The sequence below is a fragment of the Mytilus galloprovincialis genome, chromosome 6 (genome assembly GCF_965363235.1).
Source record: "Mytilus galloprovincialis chromosome 6, xbMytGall1.hap1.1, whole genome shotgun sequence".
In the NCBI taxonomy this organism is placed as follows: Eukaryota; Metazoa; Mollusca; class Bivalvia; order Mytilida; family Mytilidae; genus Mytilus; species Mytilus galloprovincialis.
The window spans coordinates 46,464,971-46,486,517 of NC_134843.1; the positions used below are offsets into that span (position 1 = coordinate 46,464,971).

The 21,547-nt window shown below is 32.4% G+C and overlaps 1 protein-coding gene across 7 annotated transcripts in view; it reads right to left on the reverse strand.

Moving 5' to 3' along the window:
• Positions 1-20,546, reverse strand: part of LOC143079718 (importin-4-like) — a 343,997-nt gene extending 323,451 nt beyond the window's left edge. For 5 of the 7 annotated variants that reach the window (XM_076255257.1, XM_076255255.1, XM_076255256.1 and 2 more), the window contains exon 1: positions 14,740-15,423. In XM_076255257.1, coding sequence (XP_076111372.1) covers positions 14,740-14,838 — 99 coding nt within the window. In that variant the 5' untranslated portion in view covers positions 14,839-15,423. Of the gene's footprint in view, positions 1-14,739; positions 15,424-20,390 lie in introns of those variants that run through there. The other 2 variants (XM_076255254.1, XM_076255258.1) reach the window with 2 other exon arrangements.
• Between the last annotated feature and the right edge of the window lie 1,001 nt (positions 20,547-21,547).

The window sequence follows — 21,547 nt, forward strand, 5'->3', positions numbered from 1 at the left end:
GATACTTTAATTTTTCAAGGCTTTCTTAAGAGATGGTCATTTTGACATAATTTAATTGGAAGTTACGATAAAAGTGACATGATGATTAGGTACTATCAAAACAACTACTAATATAACACCTTTTCTATTTAATCAAGTCTAATTAATTGCCGGACAGCTGAATTTTATCTGTTCAGGTTTAGGGTTGGACCTCTGCCGTCGCATACAGCTGCGCTTGGCAAAGCAATTTTTTTTCTTCATCAAATCATGTTTATAAACGTATTTCTTATAATTTTAATCTTTTTAATTGCTGAAATATAAGAAAATATCTTTGGATAGACTGATCTATTTGTACTGTGTCCGGTACTAAAATTATTATACCTGTCACCTGAATCATTTCAGAGAAAACAAAACAGAGAATCCTTTAAATGATTATTTTTTCAGTACAAAAAAGTTCTTGTACATGATGTACATGGAATACCTGAACAGGTAGAAAATGCAGGACAACTCGGCCCGGAGCCAAGTCAAACCGATTCCACTTGGACCGTCTAAGAAGACAATGTGGACCATCAATTAAACAACTTGGATCCTCTATAAGGACAACACAGACAAAGTGTTAAAAGAGGATTTGAACTATATGAATTATTAATTTATTAATCATTATGTCACTTTTATGACCAAAAATGTGTGGCTGTTAGAGGCAAAAGGTTGGGTCAAAAAGATCGCAAATTATGTTAAAATGACTGTCTCTAAAGAAAGCCTAGAAAACTAATACAAATGTAAGTAGATGACCAATTCATGCATTGTCCAGCCGGACTTTATCGGATATTATACAATTGTCCGGAATATATGATTGTTTTGGAAGCCTTGCCTTGAACTGTATATTAAACTAGAGGCTCTCAAGAGCCTGTGTCTCTCACCTGTATTTACTGACATAATTAATAGTAGTATTAGATATAAGATAATATTAGATAGTATAATGATTTCTAAGATAATAACAAAAGATTGCACTTGTCATCTAACCTTAGCAGTTCATCTAAACTGATCTAATCACAAACAATTACATGTAACCCAAGATAAGTTTCAGTCATTAGACTGTGACAGTGTGGGGCGAGGCTAAATATTGTCCATGGAAATGAGATGTGCCAATGCTTATACAACTTAATTCAAAATTTTTTAGAAAAATTGGTAAAATTGACTATAAGGGCAATAACTCCTGAAGGGGTCAATTGACCATTTTGGTCATGTTGACTTATTTGTAGATCTTACTTTAATGAACATTATTGCGGTTTACAGTTTATCTCTATCTATAATAATATTCAAGATAATAACCAAAAACAGCAAAATTTCCTCAAAATTACCAATTCAGGGGCAGCAACCCAACAACCAATTGACCGATTCATCTGAAAATTTCAGGGCAGATAGATCTTGACCTGATAAACATTTTTACCCCATGTCAGATTTCCTCAAAATGCTTTGGTTTTTGAGTTATAAGCCAAAAACTGCATTTTACCCCTATGTTCTATTTTTAGCCGTGGCGGCCATCTTGGTTGGTTGACCAAGTCACGCCACACCTTTTTTAAACTAGATACCCCAAAGATGATTGTGGCCAAGTTTGGATTAATTTGGCCCAGTAGTTTCAGAGGAGAAGATTTTTGTACAAGATTACTTTAATTTACAAAAAATGGTTAAAAATTGACTATAAAGGGCAATAACTCCCAGTGATATTGTTGTCTTTTTTCAAAACTACCTCTACCGTTTTTTATTGGGAAAAATGCATATTTTTTATTGAAATTGGGAAATTTGTATTTTTTATTCTAAAGACATCTCCGATTTTTTGCTGACCTTTGCTGTCTTTTTTGCACTATTTTGTCATGTATATTTTGGTTGTCAGACATTTTCAACCTGAAAGGTTCTTTTCGGAGAGGGGAAAGAAACCAAAACAATGATGGTACTTAATGCATTGAAAACCACTTGTGTTACAAACCCCATGATGATTCTGATCAGAAAACTGGATCTCAAAAGTGCTTTCTAATATCAAAATAATAACATGAATACGGTATTTACAAACATTACTACCAATGCCATCACTGTTTTGGGAAAATGTAAAAATTTTTGGGAGGAATTTTAAGCCATTTTTTTTAGTAATTGGGAATTTTCTCTAGGGGAAAAGGCCGAATTTCGGCTGTAATTTGAGGCAAACAATATCACTGACTCCTAAACGGGTCAACTGACCATTTTGGTCATGTTGACTTATTTGTAGATCTTACTTTGCTGAACATTATTGCTGTTTACAGTTTATCTCTATCTATAATAATATTCAGGATAATAACCAAAAACAGCAAAATTTCCTCAAAATTACCAATTCAGGGGCAGCAACACAACAACCGATTGACCGATTCATCTCAAAATTTCAGGGCAGATAGATCTTGACCTGATAAACATTTTACCCCATGTCAGATTTTGAGTTATAAGCCAAAAACTGCATTTTACCCCTATGTTCTATTTTTAGCCTTGGCGGCCATCTTGGTTGGTTGGCCCGGTCATGCCACACATTTTTTAAACTAGATATCCCAAAGATGATTGTGGCCAAGTTTGGTTTAATTTGGCCCAGTAGTTTCAGAGGAGAAGATTTTTGTAAAAGTTAACGACGACGGACGACGACGGACGACAGACGGACGACGACGACGACGACGGACGACGGACGCCAAGTGATGGGAAAAGCTCACTTGGCCCTTCGGGCCAGGTGAGCTAAAAACGGCAAAATTTCCTTAAAATTACCAATTAAGGGGTAGCAACCCAACAACCGGTTGTCCGATTCATCTCAAAAATTCAGGGCAGATAGATCTTCACTTGATAAACAATTTTAACCCATGTCAGATTTGCTCTAAATGCTTTGGTTTCAGAGTTATAAGCCAAAATCTATATTTTACCCCTTTGTTCTATTTTTGGCCATGGCGGCCATCTTGGTTGGCTGGCCGGGTCAACGGACACATTTTTAAACTAAATACCCTAATGATGATTGTCGACAAGTTTGGTTAAATTTGACTAAGTGGTTTCAGAGGAGAAGATTTTTGTAAAAGATTACAAAAATTTACGAAAAATTGTTGAAAATTGACTATTAAGGGCAATAACTCCTTAAGAGGTCAATTGACCATTTTGATCATGCTAACTTATTTGTAGATTTTACTTTACTGAACATTATTGCTGTTCACAGTTTACCTCTATCTATAATAATATTCAAGATAATAACCAACAAGAGGCTGTCACAACGACAGCAAAACGGATTTATTAACATTTATTTGTGTCCTGCCAATATCACAAGAACCATAACTGATGAACAGTTAAAGTGAAAATCGTCAATATCAAATTTGACATCCATTTTGTCATCAGTATCAACATATTAAAATTTGAAAAGCTTAGGTTGAATGGTTCATGAGTAAATGCAACAACATGAATGGAAACGCCATTTTTCGATCTTTCAAGAAGTTAGAACCATAACTGATGAACGGTAACAGTCAAAATCGACATTATTGAACTTGACCTCCATTTTGTCATCAGTAACAACATATTAATATTTGAAAAGCTTTGGTTGAACAGTTCATGAGTAAACGCATGGACACGACTGGAAAAGGAAATTGGGGTCAAAACTCTTATTTGGCATTAAAATTAGAAAAATCATATCATAAGGAACATGTGTAATAAGTTTCAAGTTGATTGGACTTCAACTTCATCAAAAACTACCTTGACCAAAAACTTTAACCTGAAGCGGGACAAACGGACGTAGGGACGAACAAACGGACGAACAAACAGACAGATCAACAGACGAACGCACAGACAGACAGACGGACGGACGAATGTACAGACCAGAAAACATAATGCTCCTCTACTATCGTAGGTGGGGCATAAAAAACCTGCATATACTTGACAGCGTAGTTGTGTATGGCAGGAATGATTACATGACGATGTTGCGACTAAAAAACTTAATATAAAGTAATTTAGAACCATACTGACATAAAAAATCAAGGTATATAACTTTTATTGAAACTAGATGTGTCAAAGCGAAACGAATGGCCCCATCTCAAAAAGTTGAAAAATCTACAATTTCAATAACACATGTGGACACAAACATGATGGTAGTCTCAAAATCTGGAGGCGTATAGAAAAATGTCCATATAACTCTGATTTTCAACAATTTTCAAAGTTGTAAACCCTTAATTTTGGCAAAAATTAACAGAGCAGAACGAAACTTAAACTTGATCTGTAACTTATCATGGTTAGCTCACACACCAAAAATCAGCCCAATATCTAAAAGCATTTAGAAAAAAAGTCTGTATAATTGTGATTTTCAACAATTTATCAAAGTCCATAGCCCGTCATTTCGGATTAGCAGAGGGGAAGGAAACTTAAACTTGATCTGTAACTCACATACCAAAAATCAGCCCAATATCTGAAGGCGTTTAAAAAAAAACTCTGTAAAATGGTTTGTTGCGGAATGACAGAATGATGAAAATATGGAATGATGGACAAGGGTAAAATTATATGGCACCGACAACTTCGTTGTGGGGCCATAAAAACAAGCAAACGAACCTCAAGAACACACCGCCAAAATTTCAAGAAAAAATCAATGATCAAATTTTTTATGCACTATGAGGCGAGTGACATTCAGACCTAAAAAATATTTTTAATGCATCTATCTAACACACAGCTATATTATATATCATTCGAAAGGAAAAAATGTGTAGATTCCATTTTTCCCGGTCATAAAAGTGAAATATGGTGCAATTCTTTTTAAATTGGGATCAAAGGTCATTCATAAAAAATTGAAAGAATAACACTTTTGTAGTATTATTGTCTTATTTGAAGCAGCTAGTAATATAGCTAATTCAAATTTTACTTTACACGATACTATGATAACGTCGCTCTGATTCTTAGTTGCCTATCGTTCATGGTTTTGCGATAATTGACGTCATTTTGATGTTTTCACTCTGCTATAGGTAAAACGGTACTTTCTACAAAAACGATGTATAATAACAAATACTGTGAAAGTACTTTAATTCGTGGGTATCAATTTTCGTGGATTGAGCAATATTTACATGCTCGTGGGTTTTTTAATTCGTGGATTTTATTTTATTTTTTTTAAATTGAAAATTAAAGCCTTTAGAAACGAAGGTTACAAATGTTTTGAATGGTGGAAATTGCAAAGTAAGCATTGACCCCTGTAAATTGAAGTGATAACACTAATGAACCCATGATAAAGTGATCATCAAAGGTGTAAATTAGGCCATAAACATGTCACCTAAAGAAAATAGTAACATAAAAAATGATATAAATGTATCTTAAATTTTGAAATAATTCTTATCAAAATCAAGCCCAGTATGAAATTATTATTTCCCATATGTACGAGCACTATGAGGATATGAAATGAATACTTTATCATACTAGCATATCAATACCAGAAATCTGACTTTCATCGATCAAAAATATTTTTTATGAGAATTAAAAGATCAAAAGTTGTACAGTTTAGGCTATTAAAGATTAAATGAGTATAATCCTGCATGTGGTTGTAGTTCTGTGACTGCTATTAAAGTATTCTCAGATTTGGCGTTATTCAATATATTCTCAAGATTATATCAGTAGTCAAACCTACCGACGGGGATCTTTCCATGTCTTGATTTGGACAATGGTTGTTTTATTTCGTTGGAAACTTAAATTCGTGGATAAAGTCATCCACGAAAACCACGAAAATTGGTACCCCACGAATAAAAGTACTTTCACAGTATTTGACCTTAAATGTATTAATATTTACTATATTTGATGTTGTGCCATGCAAAATAAAAAAAAATATGATGAAATATTTGTAAGTTGGGTGAGTAAAAGGGAGAGAAAACAACGCAATAAAGAGAGTAAAAAGTAGACGTCTTTGTCAAATCAATAGTGACAATAGTCTATGGCACGTCGTTTTTATATTTATTCAAATTTGAAGATATCTTATTTATTTAACAAGATATCTTATTAAGTATTAAGATATCTTTAATTTTTATAACATATCTTATTCAATTTGAAAGTAAATAAGATATCTCTATTAGTTTATAAAATATCTCTATTAGTTTATAAGATATCTCTATAAGTTAATAAGATATCTCTATTAATTAATAAGATATCTTAAAAAGTATATAAGATATCTTACTTCTGTATAAAGATATCTTTTAAATACATACTTTATAAGATATCTTATCAATTAATAGAGATATCTTATAAACTAATAGAGATATCTTATTAACTTATGGAGATATCTTATTAAGTAAATAAGATAACGCTATTATTAATTATATAAAAGATATCTTATATAGTTAATAAGATATCTTATAAATTAATAGAGATATCTTATATTTTAAATAAGATATCTTATATATTTAATAAGATATCTTTATAAACATTTTAATAAGATATCTTATTTAATATATAAGATATCTTATTTAATAAATCAGATATCTCAATTAATATATAAGATATCTCATTTTGTTATTAAGATATCTCATTTTGTTATTAAGATATCTCAATTAGTTTATAAGATATATTTAACTAAATAAGATATGGACCATAATTTGCTATTGGGCTCGTTTCCTATAACGATAGAAAAGTGATAAAAATGTGTATTACTGTAAGAAAAGTTGTAACTACATCTAAAGATGCCTTTATTTTTATCAACATACAAGTGTATGCTACTCTTCCCTAGAAAAAAAATTGAAATTAACAAATTTCAAAGATTATACGACAGTATTTTTGTGTCGTTTCTCGCGTTACTTTTCGCTTCCGAAGTGCATAACGCTGACTGATTCACCGGCAAATTCGTAACTTTTGCTTTCAAATAATAAAGAACATCGACCAATAAGAATAGTCAGAAGAAAATGCTGAGAACTATAAGTATTTCTGTAGCAGGTGTAAGAACACTAGCGTTACTTTGGTTTCCAATTTCGTAACGCAAATTTTAGATGATGTTATCTGCTTTGTTGTAATAGAATTCTTTATAACAATATGCAAATATGAACTCTCGCGAGATGTTCAAACAGGTAAATCAGAGATGATTTACATTCTAGTTTTGTTCTCCGTAATAATTAAGTTAGAAAACGACGTTATCTTTATGCTTTACATTTCAAACGAAACAGAAGTCCAGTTATTTCCTTTTTTTTATTAAAATTGTTTTTGTCGTTAAGTTCTAATCATTTCCGGTCATACGTGAAACATGTAACTAACATGTGATCACGCCCTTACGGCCGGATGTATGAAATACTAGGTCAAAACATTGTTTTTGTTTCCAACGGGATGTTAGCAAACATAATCTGTAGACTTGTTTCGTCTTGTTTAAAAAAGGAAAATACAATTTTCAAAGAGATTGCACCGGGGGTCTATTGTTTTTCCTATGTGCATAATGTTACATACGATCTTGTGTGAAAATAAATGCCCAATGACTTGACAAAATCGATTTAAGATTTGACAGACGTTATGACACACTTTGTTTCCTGATAACGATGTAAAGGGTCCTTGGAAAATTCAATCGACATTACGTCTCTTATCATTGTGCCGATGCTCGTTGGATTGATTTTGCTTCAGCAGTAAACTTTACTGGATATTTTAGGTGAATAAAGATAACTTAATAAAAAATACATGTTAATATACCGTTACACTTGGAATGTACAAAGTTGGTATCTTTGTCACAATTTTTAATTATTTTTTTTTATTCATGTTCTGCAAACACTTTTCAGAAACGCAATAAACTTGTCAAAGGAGAAGTAAACTTTTACCATGCATGACTTGAAAGGAAGTACTTTATTGATTTTAGCCCACTAAAGTAGGTTAAAATGTGGAAACCATGTAGATGGTGTACAGGTCACAAATATCACATGGTGCCTATTTTAAAGATTTTAATTCCAAGTTAAAAGTTTTTTTCTTTACTGGATTTAAAGAATTTTACATTGCCAATGATTTGGAATAAATTGTATATAACTGGAATTTCAAAACCAAATATAAATACATTTTTTTGGCTAAAACATCAAGATACAACGATTATGGTATCCTGTATCAATGAAGAAAATATGGAAATTTCTGAATAAATTGTACTAATTGTTTTCAAAACAAACACATATTTAGGAGTTTAATAATACTGTTACATTTAAGATGGATTTTAAGAAAAAGTATACTGTTCAGACTATTTTAAGCAGATTTTGCAATAAAATAAAACTAAAAAAATGCTTTTGGTTTCTTATGGTTTCCTGTCGCGTTTAAAAAAAACTTTAATTAAACATTGAAAATAAATTTTAAATATTAACATGAAGCAAGTAACACTAGTAATGGTGTTCATTTATGTCTTTTGAAATATATTGTACAAAATAAAGAAAATAAAGATTGGTTTCCTGTTTGGTTTCCTGTCATGTAAACGGTGAATCAAAATGTATTATTTTTTTCTTGAAAAACTCAATTGTTCCATTAATACTATTCTAACACCAACACAACCAACAGAATAAAAGTTAAAGTTTTAGAACTTATAAAAAAGGATACAAAAAGAAACCAAAGGCTGAATACCAAATTATGGTCCATATCTTGAAATTGAATAAATATAATAACGGCGTGCCATAATAGTCTCCTGTTTGTTAACAGCCTACAAACCATGTCAAGATCGGAAATCCCTATCTTACATGTTTAATACAACTACAAGCAAAGTAAAAGAGGATATATGAATCACATTTTAAGTCTGTCTGTCCGTCAGTTCCCACTTGTTTGCGGCCTGTGTAGAATTAAATCAGGTAACTTATACATGCATACAGTTCATCTAAAAACCAATGATTTCAAATATAAAATGCATTGCCTTGAACTATAGAACTGATGTTAAACACACTTAGTTCAGAGATGTATTATGGGATGGCACGTGGTTCTTCATAAATTAAATCAGTTCATTTTGACATTGGCATTGACATTTGAGCCGTCAAGTTTTCAAACATTGTTTGATTCGTCCCTGTCTGGTTTGTGTCCGGTCCATATCTTTTGAACCGTTAAAACTGGGTTTTCCAAACTAAGTATGCATACACACATATAATAGGGGATGGTCATCAACTAAAATCAGGTCACTATGATATGGATCCAATCATAATGGAATCCTGTCCGCGACATATATATAGCTGCAAAACTAAGGTTTACCAAACTTCAGATACAGAAGTCGGTTTCACAAAAAAAACTTAAGACAAGATTAATCATAAGTAAACTGAACTATTCATGACTTACGACCAGCTTTAGTTGAAAGATTTGTTGTGAAACTGACCCCAGATGCAAAATTAGAATGCGGTGATTTATCAACTAAAGTTAGGTCCCACGGTGACCTATATTTTGATATTTGGGAATGTATACTTTACAAACACTTGAATTTCTTATCATGTTTTTTTATTAGGACTGCATTTATTTTCACTCATGTTTGTGCAGTTAATAGGTTTGCAGTTAAAAATGCAAGCATTAATGTCTTACCAGAATTCAAAACTTGGATATATATAGATATTTATCAACTAATATGAATTTGCGGGATATAGTTCGGCTTAACCTATATATTATATAGTTTTTTTTGTCATTCTGGAGGAGTTTCTGTGAATAATCTATTTCTTCAAAAGAAACGAAATAAATCTAATTTATAACAAATAATGCAATAATTTGTGATTTTTAACAATATAAGACAGTCGAAATTTATATTTTAAAACTGCGTCTGTGAAGCTTTTGCTTAACTGGGACGATTCCTGATACTTCGCTGTTACTGACATAATTCTGTGTAACAGATGCTTACAATGATTTTAGTACATGTACAATTTCCCTAATGCATATATTTTTCCTTCACAAGTATAAATTTATCAAATCGTGAAGAAAGTATGACGTATTAAGACAACCTTTGTCATCCGTATTCATACTTAGGTAAACCTACTGCCGTATTTGTTTGTTATGACGCCATGTCTTTGTTTGCTAGCTTTCAGAACATGTAGTTTGAATGATGATGCACTAGGTAGGCGTGACACGATGGCAATCTTTTTGATTGGAAGTCTGATATTAAGTAGCTTGCTCAAATCGTCTTGCTTAGACTTAAACGCACTTATTTTTGGTTTCGGACACTTTAGAGTTTTCTTGCAGCACCGATCTACGTGTCAATATTCAATATGAATTTTGTTTAATTTGTGATAAACCCGCCATCTATTGATGATTTCGATAGCGTTAAAAGAGAGTTTTCTTATGAACAAAGATAGATGATGAGCTATAGAACCTGTAAGAGCATGAACTGCTGGTAAAGGTACATATATTTAATAAAAGAAACTATACATGCACAATAAGTCTACCGTATGCGATAGTTAAAACGATAGGAAATTTAAAAGGTGGACATATCACAGAAATTGTCAACTGAATGAATAGATATCCCCATATATTAAAGTATTTATAGTATGTCAACATACAGGCTCTTGGTGTGGCCCTAGTACATATGCTATGCTTCCTCTAAAATATTGATTAAATTTGCACCATCAATAAGTCTACCGTATGTGATAGTTAAAACGATAGGAAATTTAAAAGGTGGACATATCACACGTTCAAGTTCATGGGGAAAATATCAGATTTGACACATTTTTGCGTACTTTTAGTTGCAAAACTAAAATGTGCATTGATCCAATTGAGAAAGAAGTATTTTTCAATCGTTATTCATAATATCTGTTTTTTGTAAGTGCAAATTGACTAAGAACAATAAGATATTGGTTTTCTACCAAGAAAAAACGTTGACATCTTAGCTTCTATGGTCCTTTTAATTTTTTTTATATACTGTACATAATATTGTACCAAAAAAATGCATTCAAGATTATTCATACTCTTTTTCGAAGCGTTTAGGTCCTTTAACTTGAGGGAAATTAACAGAGAAAGCGAAATCGGAAATTTGATTGAAAAGGGGGATTGTGTAAAAATGTATAAAATCCAGAATAATACAGTGATAATGATATGTATTAAACAAGTAATGAAGTTTTGAATTAAACGAACATCATTAATTTGGGTTTCAAGCCGAAAATATATAAGAAATGAAAAAAAATATGAAAATTGGCACCATTTTTATAAAAAATTCCAAAATTATTACAAAAAGCTTCTTTTTTTTCGCAAAACTTACTTCTTTTATTTTTGAAAAGTATTTTTTTATACATTGACATGTTAAACGTACATGATTTTTGCATTGTGACAACAGAAAATAAATCTACATGTTAATTTTTCACTCTTCAATACTGTTGGTCATTTTTCAATTTGGAATTATTTCTCGATTTTAATTCAATTTTTACAAAAATTGCACCGTACGATTTTTTTACGACCGACCAAAGAAGGAAGTTCAGATATTATACTATAACATATAAAAAAATCAGCTGTGTGTTAGGTGGGTGCATTAAAGTCACTAACTAAGCGTCTTTTCTGAAAATGTCACTCGCCTATATGCACTTCTACATCTATAAACGCAAAAATATGGTCAATTTTGCATATAGCAATCTAAATCTGGAAAATAATAATAATTTGGTTTAACCTTTATAAAACTTGTTTCAGCATGTTGATGCCATGGATCAAGGGAACATTTTCAAGAAAAACCAGATGCTCTGCAGGGTGCAGCTTTATACGACCGCAGAGGTTGAATCCTGAACAGTTGGGGCAAGTATGGACACAACATTCAAGCTGGATTAAGCTCTAAATTTGGATTGTGATTAAATAGTTGACACAGCATAGGTTTCTGACACAGAATGAATGTGGTCTAATGAACTTAAACAATTTTTTTGCCTTTGAGCAATTCACTATGCTGTTGAATATTAATCCTCTCAAAAAAATGGATGAAGAAATTTTCTTTTTAATAATGAAATCTGAAATGAGAAAAATTTAACCCCCCCCCCAATTTTTTTTCTCACATCCCCCTTTCCCTTATTCCAAAACTGATCTCAATTCAAATTTCTAATGGAGTTTGCAACAATAACTACACATTTAAATACATCATAAAATATTAAAATGTAAAAAAAGTGCTTGTAATCACTGAATGGTAAAGATTGTTTTAATTTAGGCTTAAATTAAAATATTGTTTGTTTGCCCTTTACCGACCGACCCTATAAATTCGTTCCGCCTGAAAATCTTTTATTTGTATTTACCAGCAAGATTTTATTTTATTTTTTCGTTCCTACAAAAAAATCTTATATTTGTATTTCCCGCTCAAAACTTTTTTACCGGAATCCTCGGGTTTTATCTTTATCGTATAAGGTCTAGTCCGTTTGGTATCATGTGAGCGTTTGACATGCACACTTGCATTTAGAGTTTCAAAGCATTTGTTTGAAATCGATGTTGAACGCTTTGAAATCATGATATGACGTACGTTAACTCTGTATCTTTATACTTGAAGAGCAGGGTTCATTTACAAAAAAGTTCGTTTAATACAAAATTATCAATGTGTGTACAAACTATTTTGTGTAAACAGACGTTGTATTCTATGGAGGGATGGCCTTTTGTGATCCGTAGATCAGGATGATTATGTTAACAATGCCTTCGACCAGCATTGCTATATTATTTATATCTGACATGAACCAAAGGTTACAAAAGCCTGTCAAGTGGAGAATATTTGGCAGTAAAATCGCCCAAGCTTTCCATACAGATCATTTATAAATGCGATGTAAAATACGTGACAATTGAGTTTAAGTCTTGTAGCATTTTTATTGGAAACATAGGCACACACGGAAATTTAAACACTAGGGACCTTTTCTACTAGTAATGTATGTCTGCCCGGACATATTTCATGTATTTTACCAGCACAAATTTATCTCTTACAGAAAACCTTTAGGTAGAGGTAAGCGTACAAGGTAGGTAGTACAGAATATTAGTGCAAGTTAAAACTCTCCAAAGTTCCAGGCATATATAAACGTTGAAAATATGCGGCACAGCTCTATATTTTGATATTTGAAAACAAAATAGTAGTGCATATGAATTAACTTCACATTCTACATGATATTTTTTTTCAAAACATAGTCCCAGAAACTTATTAGCAAAAGCAAAACAGACAAAAATGACATTATGCAGATTTTGTATCTATAAAATAAAATATTATACCTACCTGCCTACCCATGAAAAAAAATATAACGAGCCAAGTTATTTTTTTGGGAAAAAAATAAAATATTTTACCTACCTACCTACCCTGTTTCAAAACATAGGGTCGGAAAAGGGCAAACAAACAATATTTTAATTTAGGCCTTATTAGTTGGTAGTAAAAGTGAATATACATTGTATATTGTATAAAACAATGATTTAAGTTGATTCAATAACTGAAAGATAACTCGAATTTTCAAAGAATATTTCATAAAAACTGTGCAATTGAAACTTTCTTGCTATTGCGCAATATTGTGCAATTAGATATTTCTTGCTATTGCGCAATACTGTGCAATTGAAGATTTCTTGCTATTGCACAATACTGTGCAATTGAAGATTTCTTGCTATTGCGCAATACTGTGCAATCGAAAATTTCTTGCTATTGCGTATTGTGCAATTGAAGATTTCTTGCTATAGCGCAATACTGTGCAATTGAAAATTTCTTGCTATTGCACAATACTTAATATAATAATGTTGGACCCCGATTTGGACCAACTGAAAACTGGGCCCATAATAAAAAATCTAAGTACATGTATAACCAAGGCCAGTACATTGCACGTTCCTGACCTGGTTATTCATCTTGCTAGGTTGGGGGAACTAGCTGGTAGCTTTGATATGAATACATGTCAACGTAACACACAGGGGTGGATCCAGGATTTCAGATTAGGGGGGGCGCAATGTTAAAATTCGCCGAGCGGAGCGAGGCGAAAAAATTTTTGAGGTATAATTATCGAAATTATTGGAATATTCTTCTAAAGAGGGTGCAATGTAGATATCTTGCATGGCAAGCAAAACGTGGCGAATATTTTGTGTTAAAATAAGCGAGAAATTAAAGTTTCAAGCTAAAACCTCATAAATCCACCCCTGTCAATCTACAATCACCATAATCAACAAGAAATGTGCGAGTTTCAATTCATTGACTCAACAATAGCTCAACTGACCAATATTAGATTAAAAAAAAAACGGTCTACTTTTGCCAGCGATTTTCATTGTCTTTTCACAATTTTTTATTATTATTATTTTTTGTTGTTTTCGGAGGTCGTGCCAAACTTTTTATGTACATTTTTTTTACAGCAAACCACTAAATTCAATTTTCATGGGATCCTATATGTAATACGGAAATACGAGTTGGAGCCTTGATCGTTTATGCATGCTTCGGCAAACTTTACAGGTTGCAATTAAGTGAGAAACATATATTGATACAGATATATTAAATATTAATACAAATTAATAAAAAGTAACCTTTCGCTTGAACCAGTATTTCTATCTTTCCTTAAGAAAGAATTTAACCAGTTACCTTGACTGTTTTCTTCGCTGTGCAATGATGAAATACCCAACCCAACCGCGGGTAGGGCACTTTCACCTACTTCGTTGGAAAGTGAGTTAGTGATGTTTTGGAGTTTCGATTATCAAAGAAATTGTTTATAATTTATAAATTGTTTTAATTGCCAATTAACGCCTATGATAAGTGTCATCAAACGCAGTACCGCGTTTGACACCTTTCTTTGAAGTATACCATATTTATGATAGAACTTATAGATAAACCGTAGGTCAGTATATTAGTAATCACATTGGTTCTGTTAGACTTACTGTTTTATATACTTCTTTGAATGATGAAACAGATTGCAATGCGATGACATTATTTTTCGTCGTCTGTTCAGATACTTTATTGAGCTGGGGACAACCCATGCTTTGCAAATTTTAGGGGGGGGCGCACGCCCGCCACGCCCCCGCCTAAATCCGCCCCTGACACAGATTCAAAGTTCAATATATAATGTTTATTAATCAGCATTCAGTTAAGTTATCAATCACAATTAAATCACATCATAAGTTCATGAGACATATTAAACAGCATGTCTAATATCAATTCAATACAACTGTCTAAATCCAAGTATAAAACACAAGTGTCCAATACGTGACTGTCAAACAAGTGTCCCTAACTACATGGTCAACTAATATATATTGTTTCATTATTCAATTTACATAACATTAATACTCAAATAGCTAATTTACATAATAATGCTTATTTATCTATATTCCCAAATATCAAGTCTTTGTGACATAACTTAAATCATCTTAAAAAGTAAGAAATCCTTTTTGTATATATAACACTTCTTTAATCCTTAATTCTCTATTGTCATTTAGGCCTCAGGGGATTACATAATAATTTGCTTTACACTTATCTAAAATTGTGAAGATTTATATTAACTATTTATCAAGTAAATTATTTCTTAAGCTAGTGCTAAATATCTTAACTATAATACTAAATCATAACAATGATTTGAATTCCACATTTTAACATTCTGACATCTAAAATATACTGGTTATACATGTTTAGATTCAGCATATCAAAGAACCCCAAGAATTCATTTTTTGTTAAAATCAAGCTAAGTTTAATTTTGGACCCTTTGGACCTTAATGTAGACCAATTTGAAAACAGGACCACAAATTAAGAATCTGAATACACGGTTAGATTTGGCATATCAAAGAACCCCAATAATTAATTTTTTGATGAAATCAAACAAAGTTTAATTTTGGACCCTTTTTGCCCCTAATTCTTTGGGACCAAAACTCCCAAAATCAATCCAAACCTTCCTTTTGTGGTCATAAACCTTGTGTTAAAATTTCATAGATTTCTATTAACTTATACTAAAGTTATTGTGCAACAAGAGGCTGTCACAACGACAGCAAACCGGATTTATTAACATTTATTTGTGTCCTGGCAATATCACAAGAACCATAACTGATGAACGGTGAAAGTGAAAATCGTCAATATCAAATTTGACCTCCATTTTGTCATCAGTATCAACATATTAAAATTTGAAAGAGCTAAGGTTGAATGGTTCATGAATAAATGCAACAACATGAATGGAAACGCCATTTTTTCATCTTTCAAGAACCATAACTCCTGTACGGTAAAATTCAAAATCAACATTATTGAACTTGACCTCCATTTTGTCATAAGTAACAACATATTAAAATTTGAAAAGCTTTGGTTGAACACTTCATGAGTAAATGCATGGACACGACTGGAAACTCCATTTTTCAATTTTTCAAGAACCATAACTCCTGAACGGTAAAAGTCAAAATCGTCATTATTAAACTTGACCTCCATTTTGTCATCAGTAACAACTCTATTATCCCATGTCAGATTTGCTCTTAATGATTGGTTTTTGAGATATATAAGTCAAACATTGCATTTTACCCCTAAGTTTTATTTTTAGCAATGGCGGCCATTTCTTTTTACAAAACAGTAAATAAAACACAAGCTTTATTCTAGATACACAAGGATCATTCAGCTTATGTTTGGTTTGAATTGGTTCATTAGTTTCAGAAAGAAAAAAAAATTTTAAATTGTTGACACCAGACGGACGGACGACCGATGACAGTTTATATGTGTATTATGTGCAAATACATGAGAACTATAGGGAACTATATTTCAGTGTGAACACATTTAGTCATAGTAGCAAACCTGTAGTGTTGTTAGGGAGGTCAGTGCATTAGGAAAGATTTAGAACAAGTTCCAATCTTTCCAAAAACGAAAGTAAGGTTTATATTGACAACATAATTTTGCACATATTAAGAGTTTTAGACAGATATTACTACTCTGATGTTTAATTACAGGAAAGAGATAATAAAAAAAAAAAAATTCAAATGGCGATTAAGAAACCCTACGGAATGACCAAAATTATTTCTGTAAAAAAATTAATTTGCCCCAATCTGTCATTTAGGACAAATAGATACAGATTTAGTCATGACTGGCATATTTTACCATTTCCAGACCCTTGGTATAGTTTATTACTTTGAAATTTGCTATTTACAGTCATTAACACCTTTACAGCGTCAACTCTATTTTCAATTTTTAACGTTTGCCCACCAAAACTTTTTTAAGCATTTTACAAAACAGGTAGGGAACTTCTTGTTGTTGATGCTGCAAGCCCTTGATACAGGTTCATAATTTCTGAATTTGACATTGAAAAAAAGATCCCTCTGATTTTTAAGCACTTGTGGCAGAGAGCCTATTTTTGAAACAACATAATCTCCCTTGAAAATGGATTGTGGTAAAATAAACATTTGATAATTACTGTTTCTATAAAATATTAATAAAAAATATTGTTTTGTAGATATAGGAAGATGTGGTGTGAGTGCCAATGAGACAACTCTCCATCCAAATAAAAATTCATAAAAGTAAACCAAAATAGGCCTTCAACACAGAGCCTTGGCTCACACCAAACAAAAAGCTATAAAGGGCCCCAAAATTACTAGTGTAAAACCATTCAAACGGGAAAACCAATGGTCTAATCTATATTTTAAATGTTTTAAAGTGTAATTACTTAATTGTGCTTTAATAGTGCTTTAATTTGTTGAATATATTCACAGATTTGGATAAATTTGCAACTGATCATTTACTTATATAGCTTTTCTATTCATCTTGCTATTGTTAAGCCGACCGTTCAACGGCTGTATACCAAATCAAGGTCATTAAACACTTCCATTTGTTTGCTACTCAATAGTATTGTTAAATATACTGAGTGCCAATGAAAACGCAACACTTGTAAATTTCAAATATTTTAAAATATAGAATGAAATTCAAAACAGTGTGGCTGTGGCCATTGATTGACACATTAAATTCATCCATTGACTGGGACAATTTACGTGAACGTTTGTACTTAGCTCGGTACATTTTTTGTCATGGGTAGGCAGGTAGGTATAATATTTTATTTTATAGATACAAAATCTGCATGATGTCATTTTTGTCTGTATTGCTTTTGTTTAAGTATGCTTTTGCTAATAAGTTTCTAGGACTACTGGTATAATAGTCCCAAGTTTTGAAAATCATGTAGAATGTGAAGTTAATTCATATGCAATAAAAAAAAAAATTCAAATATCAAAATATAGGGCTGTGCGGCATATTGAAACGTTTACATACCTAGAATTTTTAAGAATTTTAACTTAAACTAATATTCTGTACTACGTACATGTACCTTGTACGCTTACCTAGACATAAAGTTTTTCTGTAAGAGATAACTTTGTCCTGGTAAAATATGTTCGGGCAGACATACTTTGTACATTACTAGCAGAAAAAGTCCCTAGAGTGTTTAAATTTTCATGTGTGCCTGTGTTTCCAATAAAAATGCTACAAGACTTGAAACTCAATTGTCACGTTTTTTACATCGCATTTATATATGATCTGTATGGAAAAACTTGGCGATTTTACTGCCAAATGTTTCCCCCCTTTACAGACCTTTGGTTCATGTCAGATATAAATCAGAATATATCAATGCTGGTCAAAGGCATCGTTAACATAATCATCCTGATCTACAGACCACAAAAGGCCATCCCTACATAGGATACAAACTCTGTTTATAAAATATTTTGTACACACATCAATGAAATGATAATTTAGTATTGGAGGAACTTTTTTTGAATGAACCCAGCTCTTCAAGTATAAAGACACAGAGTAACGTTTGTTAAATCATGATTTCAAAGCTTTCAATTCAACATCGATTTCAAACAAATTTATGCTTTGAAACTCCAAACGCAAGTGTTCATTCATGCCAAATGCTAACATGATACCAAACGGACTAGACCTTATACGGGAAAGATAAAACCCGAGAATTCCGGTAAAAAAGGTTTTGAGCGGGAAATACAATTTTGAAAATTATGTTTAAAGGGGTATAATAGGAGTGGTTCTTACCATCTAAAAACCCCGATATGGACCCACTCTGATTGGCTTATTTAATTTTCATTTTAAAAGCCTAAAACGGAAGTCTCGTCTATGACTTAAAAGTGGGTCTGATGACGGATTTTTTTTCCGTTTTTCTCCCAAAATAACCTAAACTGAATAATCATAAGAATGGATGACAAATGCGACTATGCATGGTACCTACATGTACAATTATAGGACACAGAGACATGATGATAAATTTATTGCGGAATGAAGAGAAGCGACACACAAAATGAGGTCTTCTTGTTTAATAGTATAGATAAGCAATATATATTAGCCTGTTCAACATTTCTTACTTGGAAATGAAAGAAGGATCACAGCACCACACTGCAGAAACTGATACAAGTTTAATCATGGTGAAAGCTCCTCCATCGTTAAATTTTCATACATTGCGATCCCTGACATACACACACATTGTATGTAAAGAAACAAGTGTTATTGTTTCAGAAACTTTTTTAGAATAATATGCAGGCTTTTGTTACATGTATGATACAAGTTATCACGATGTACAATTAATTAGATACGACTAGGCAAACAACATGATACTAATCATGAATTATTTTAACACTTCTGTACTGACTGTAGAGAGGGAAGGACCTTTTTCGGGACGTCAGGATCAGGTGTTTATAAGCTCAGGATTTCAGGATCAAGGAATTCTTTTTTCAAATTGCGGGATGACAAGATTTAAATTTTTTTTAAATTAGGGACCTCAGGATTTCATGTTTTTAAGCCCAGGATTTCAGGATCAGGACCCCACTGACCCCCACTGTAGTTCATGTTAATCCTCTGGCTGCCAGTTGTTTTTCAGGGTTGCATTTCAAATGCCAGAAATACGACCGTTTGATGTTTGAGACGTGACATGCCAAACACTGACGTCATTCGATATATGAAGCCATGCCGTAATAACCGTTAGTAGTTACATTTCAGAGCCATTGTAGAAACATATTACACTTTTTAATTTTTCGGTCTTTTATTTTGAAAGAGGTACAGCAATGATGAGAAGCTTGCATAAATTAAAACATGGACATATATGTCCCTCCGGCACAGTCCGTTTGGCCACATGCATATATATGTGTCCCACCAGCAGCAAGAGGATTAACATTCCAACGATCTTATCATGCTTATAGTGAATTTTGAAGTTCACATCTTTGATTTTAGCAGCTTTAAAACTTGCTTATAATTTTGTCACAAACATAGCTACTATAGCACCTTTAACATTTTACCAAATTATGCCTATTTGAATGTAATGGACAATTACCCCCCCCCCCCCCCCCCCAAAACCAACCAACCACCACCACCACTCGGCCACAGACTGAATTATCTCTTGGCCTACAGGCATGCACGTTACTATCGAAACGACGAAACGATTATGTTCAGATTGGAATTTCTTCCTTTCGTCCAATTTTTTTTTGTTTTACTTAAAATGGATGTCGGGGAAACGTCAGGCACGTGGACATTCCATACATTTTTCTTCTTTTCTCTCATTTGAATGCATATTAACTGACAAACATACCTGCTGTATCGTATTATTATCCGGTACTAATAATTTTGCTAAAGTGTCTTCCAGCTCCTGAGACATAATTGTTAAACAGATTATTTCTGCAATATTGACGTTTTCCCTCCAATTCAGGTTAATTTAAGTTAGGGGGAAGAAACTATGTTGAAAGTAGAATCGGACCTCTCGGAATCCTTCCATTCTTTGCATGTTTGTATGATTCATAGATACTATTATAATTACAAGTAATAGCTTTTCTTAAAAACTAGTCGTCTCCCAGCTGATGAATACACAATTATAAAAGGCTAATACAATTGTAAGTTGTGTTTGGGGATAATGTGTAAACACTGGAAATTGGAGGGGTAATTTCATAACTCATGTCTTAATCATTTGTATCTTTTTAATTTTTTTTCTAAACAGATATGTTGTTTTGGTTGTTTGTTTACTTCTTTGTGCTAGAAAAATATGGCGCTTACCCCTGAATGTTTTTCGTTCCTAATAGATATTAAATGTGAAGAGATTCAGTGAAAAATTGTAAAATTTGAACACAAGTAATATATTTCCAACGGTTTTCACATCTTTTTAATGTCATTGGCTATACAGATGGTGATAAGTACTGCAGTGCTATTTTAGATTTCAAACACGTTAGTAGATATTATACTGCTTAATACTGTTTCATTTTTTATTGTTTTACTTGTACACGTTTTCACATCTTTTTACTATACTATTCAGGGGCGGATTTAGGCGGGGGCGTGGCGGGCGTGCCCCCCCCCCCCCCTAAAATTTGCAAAGCATGGGTTGTCCGGACGTAATAAAGTATCCGACGAAAGCTAATGTCGTCGCATTCAATCTGTTTTAACATTCAAACAAGTATTACTATATAAAACAGTAATTTAACAGAATCATTTAACGTGATTACTAATCAACTGACCTTTTGTTTATTTAAGTTCTATAAACATGTTACACTTCAAAGGAAGGTGTCAAATACGGTACTGCGTTTGATGACAAATATCATAGGCTTTTAGCAGTTAGAATAAAACAATTGTGACATTGTAGTTGCAGTTTTAATAAACAATTTCTTTGATAATCGAAGTTCAAAAACATCCCTACATCACTTTCCCACGAAGAAGGTGGAAGTGCCCTACCCGCTATTTGGTTAACCGGTTGGCTATTTC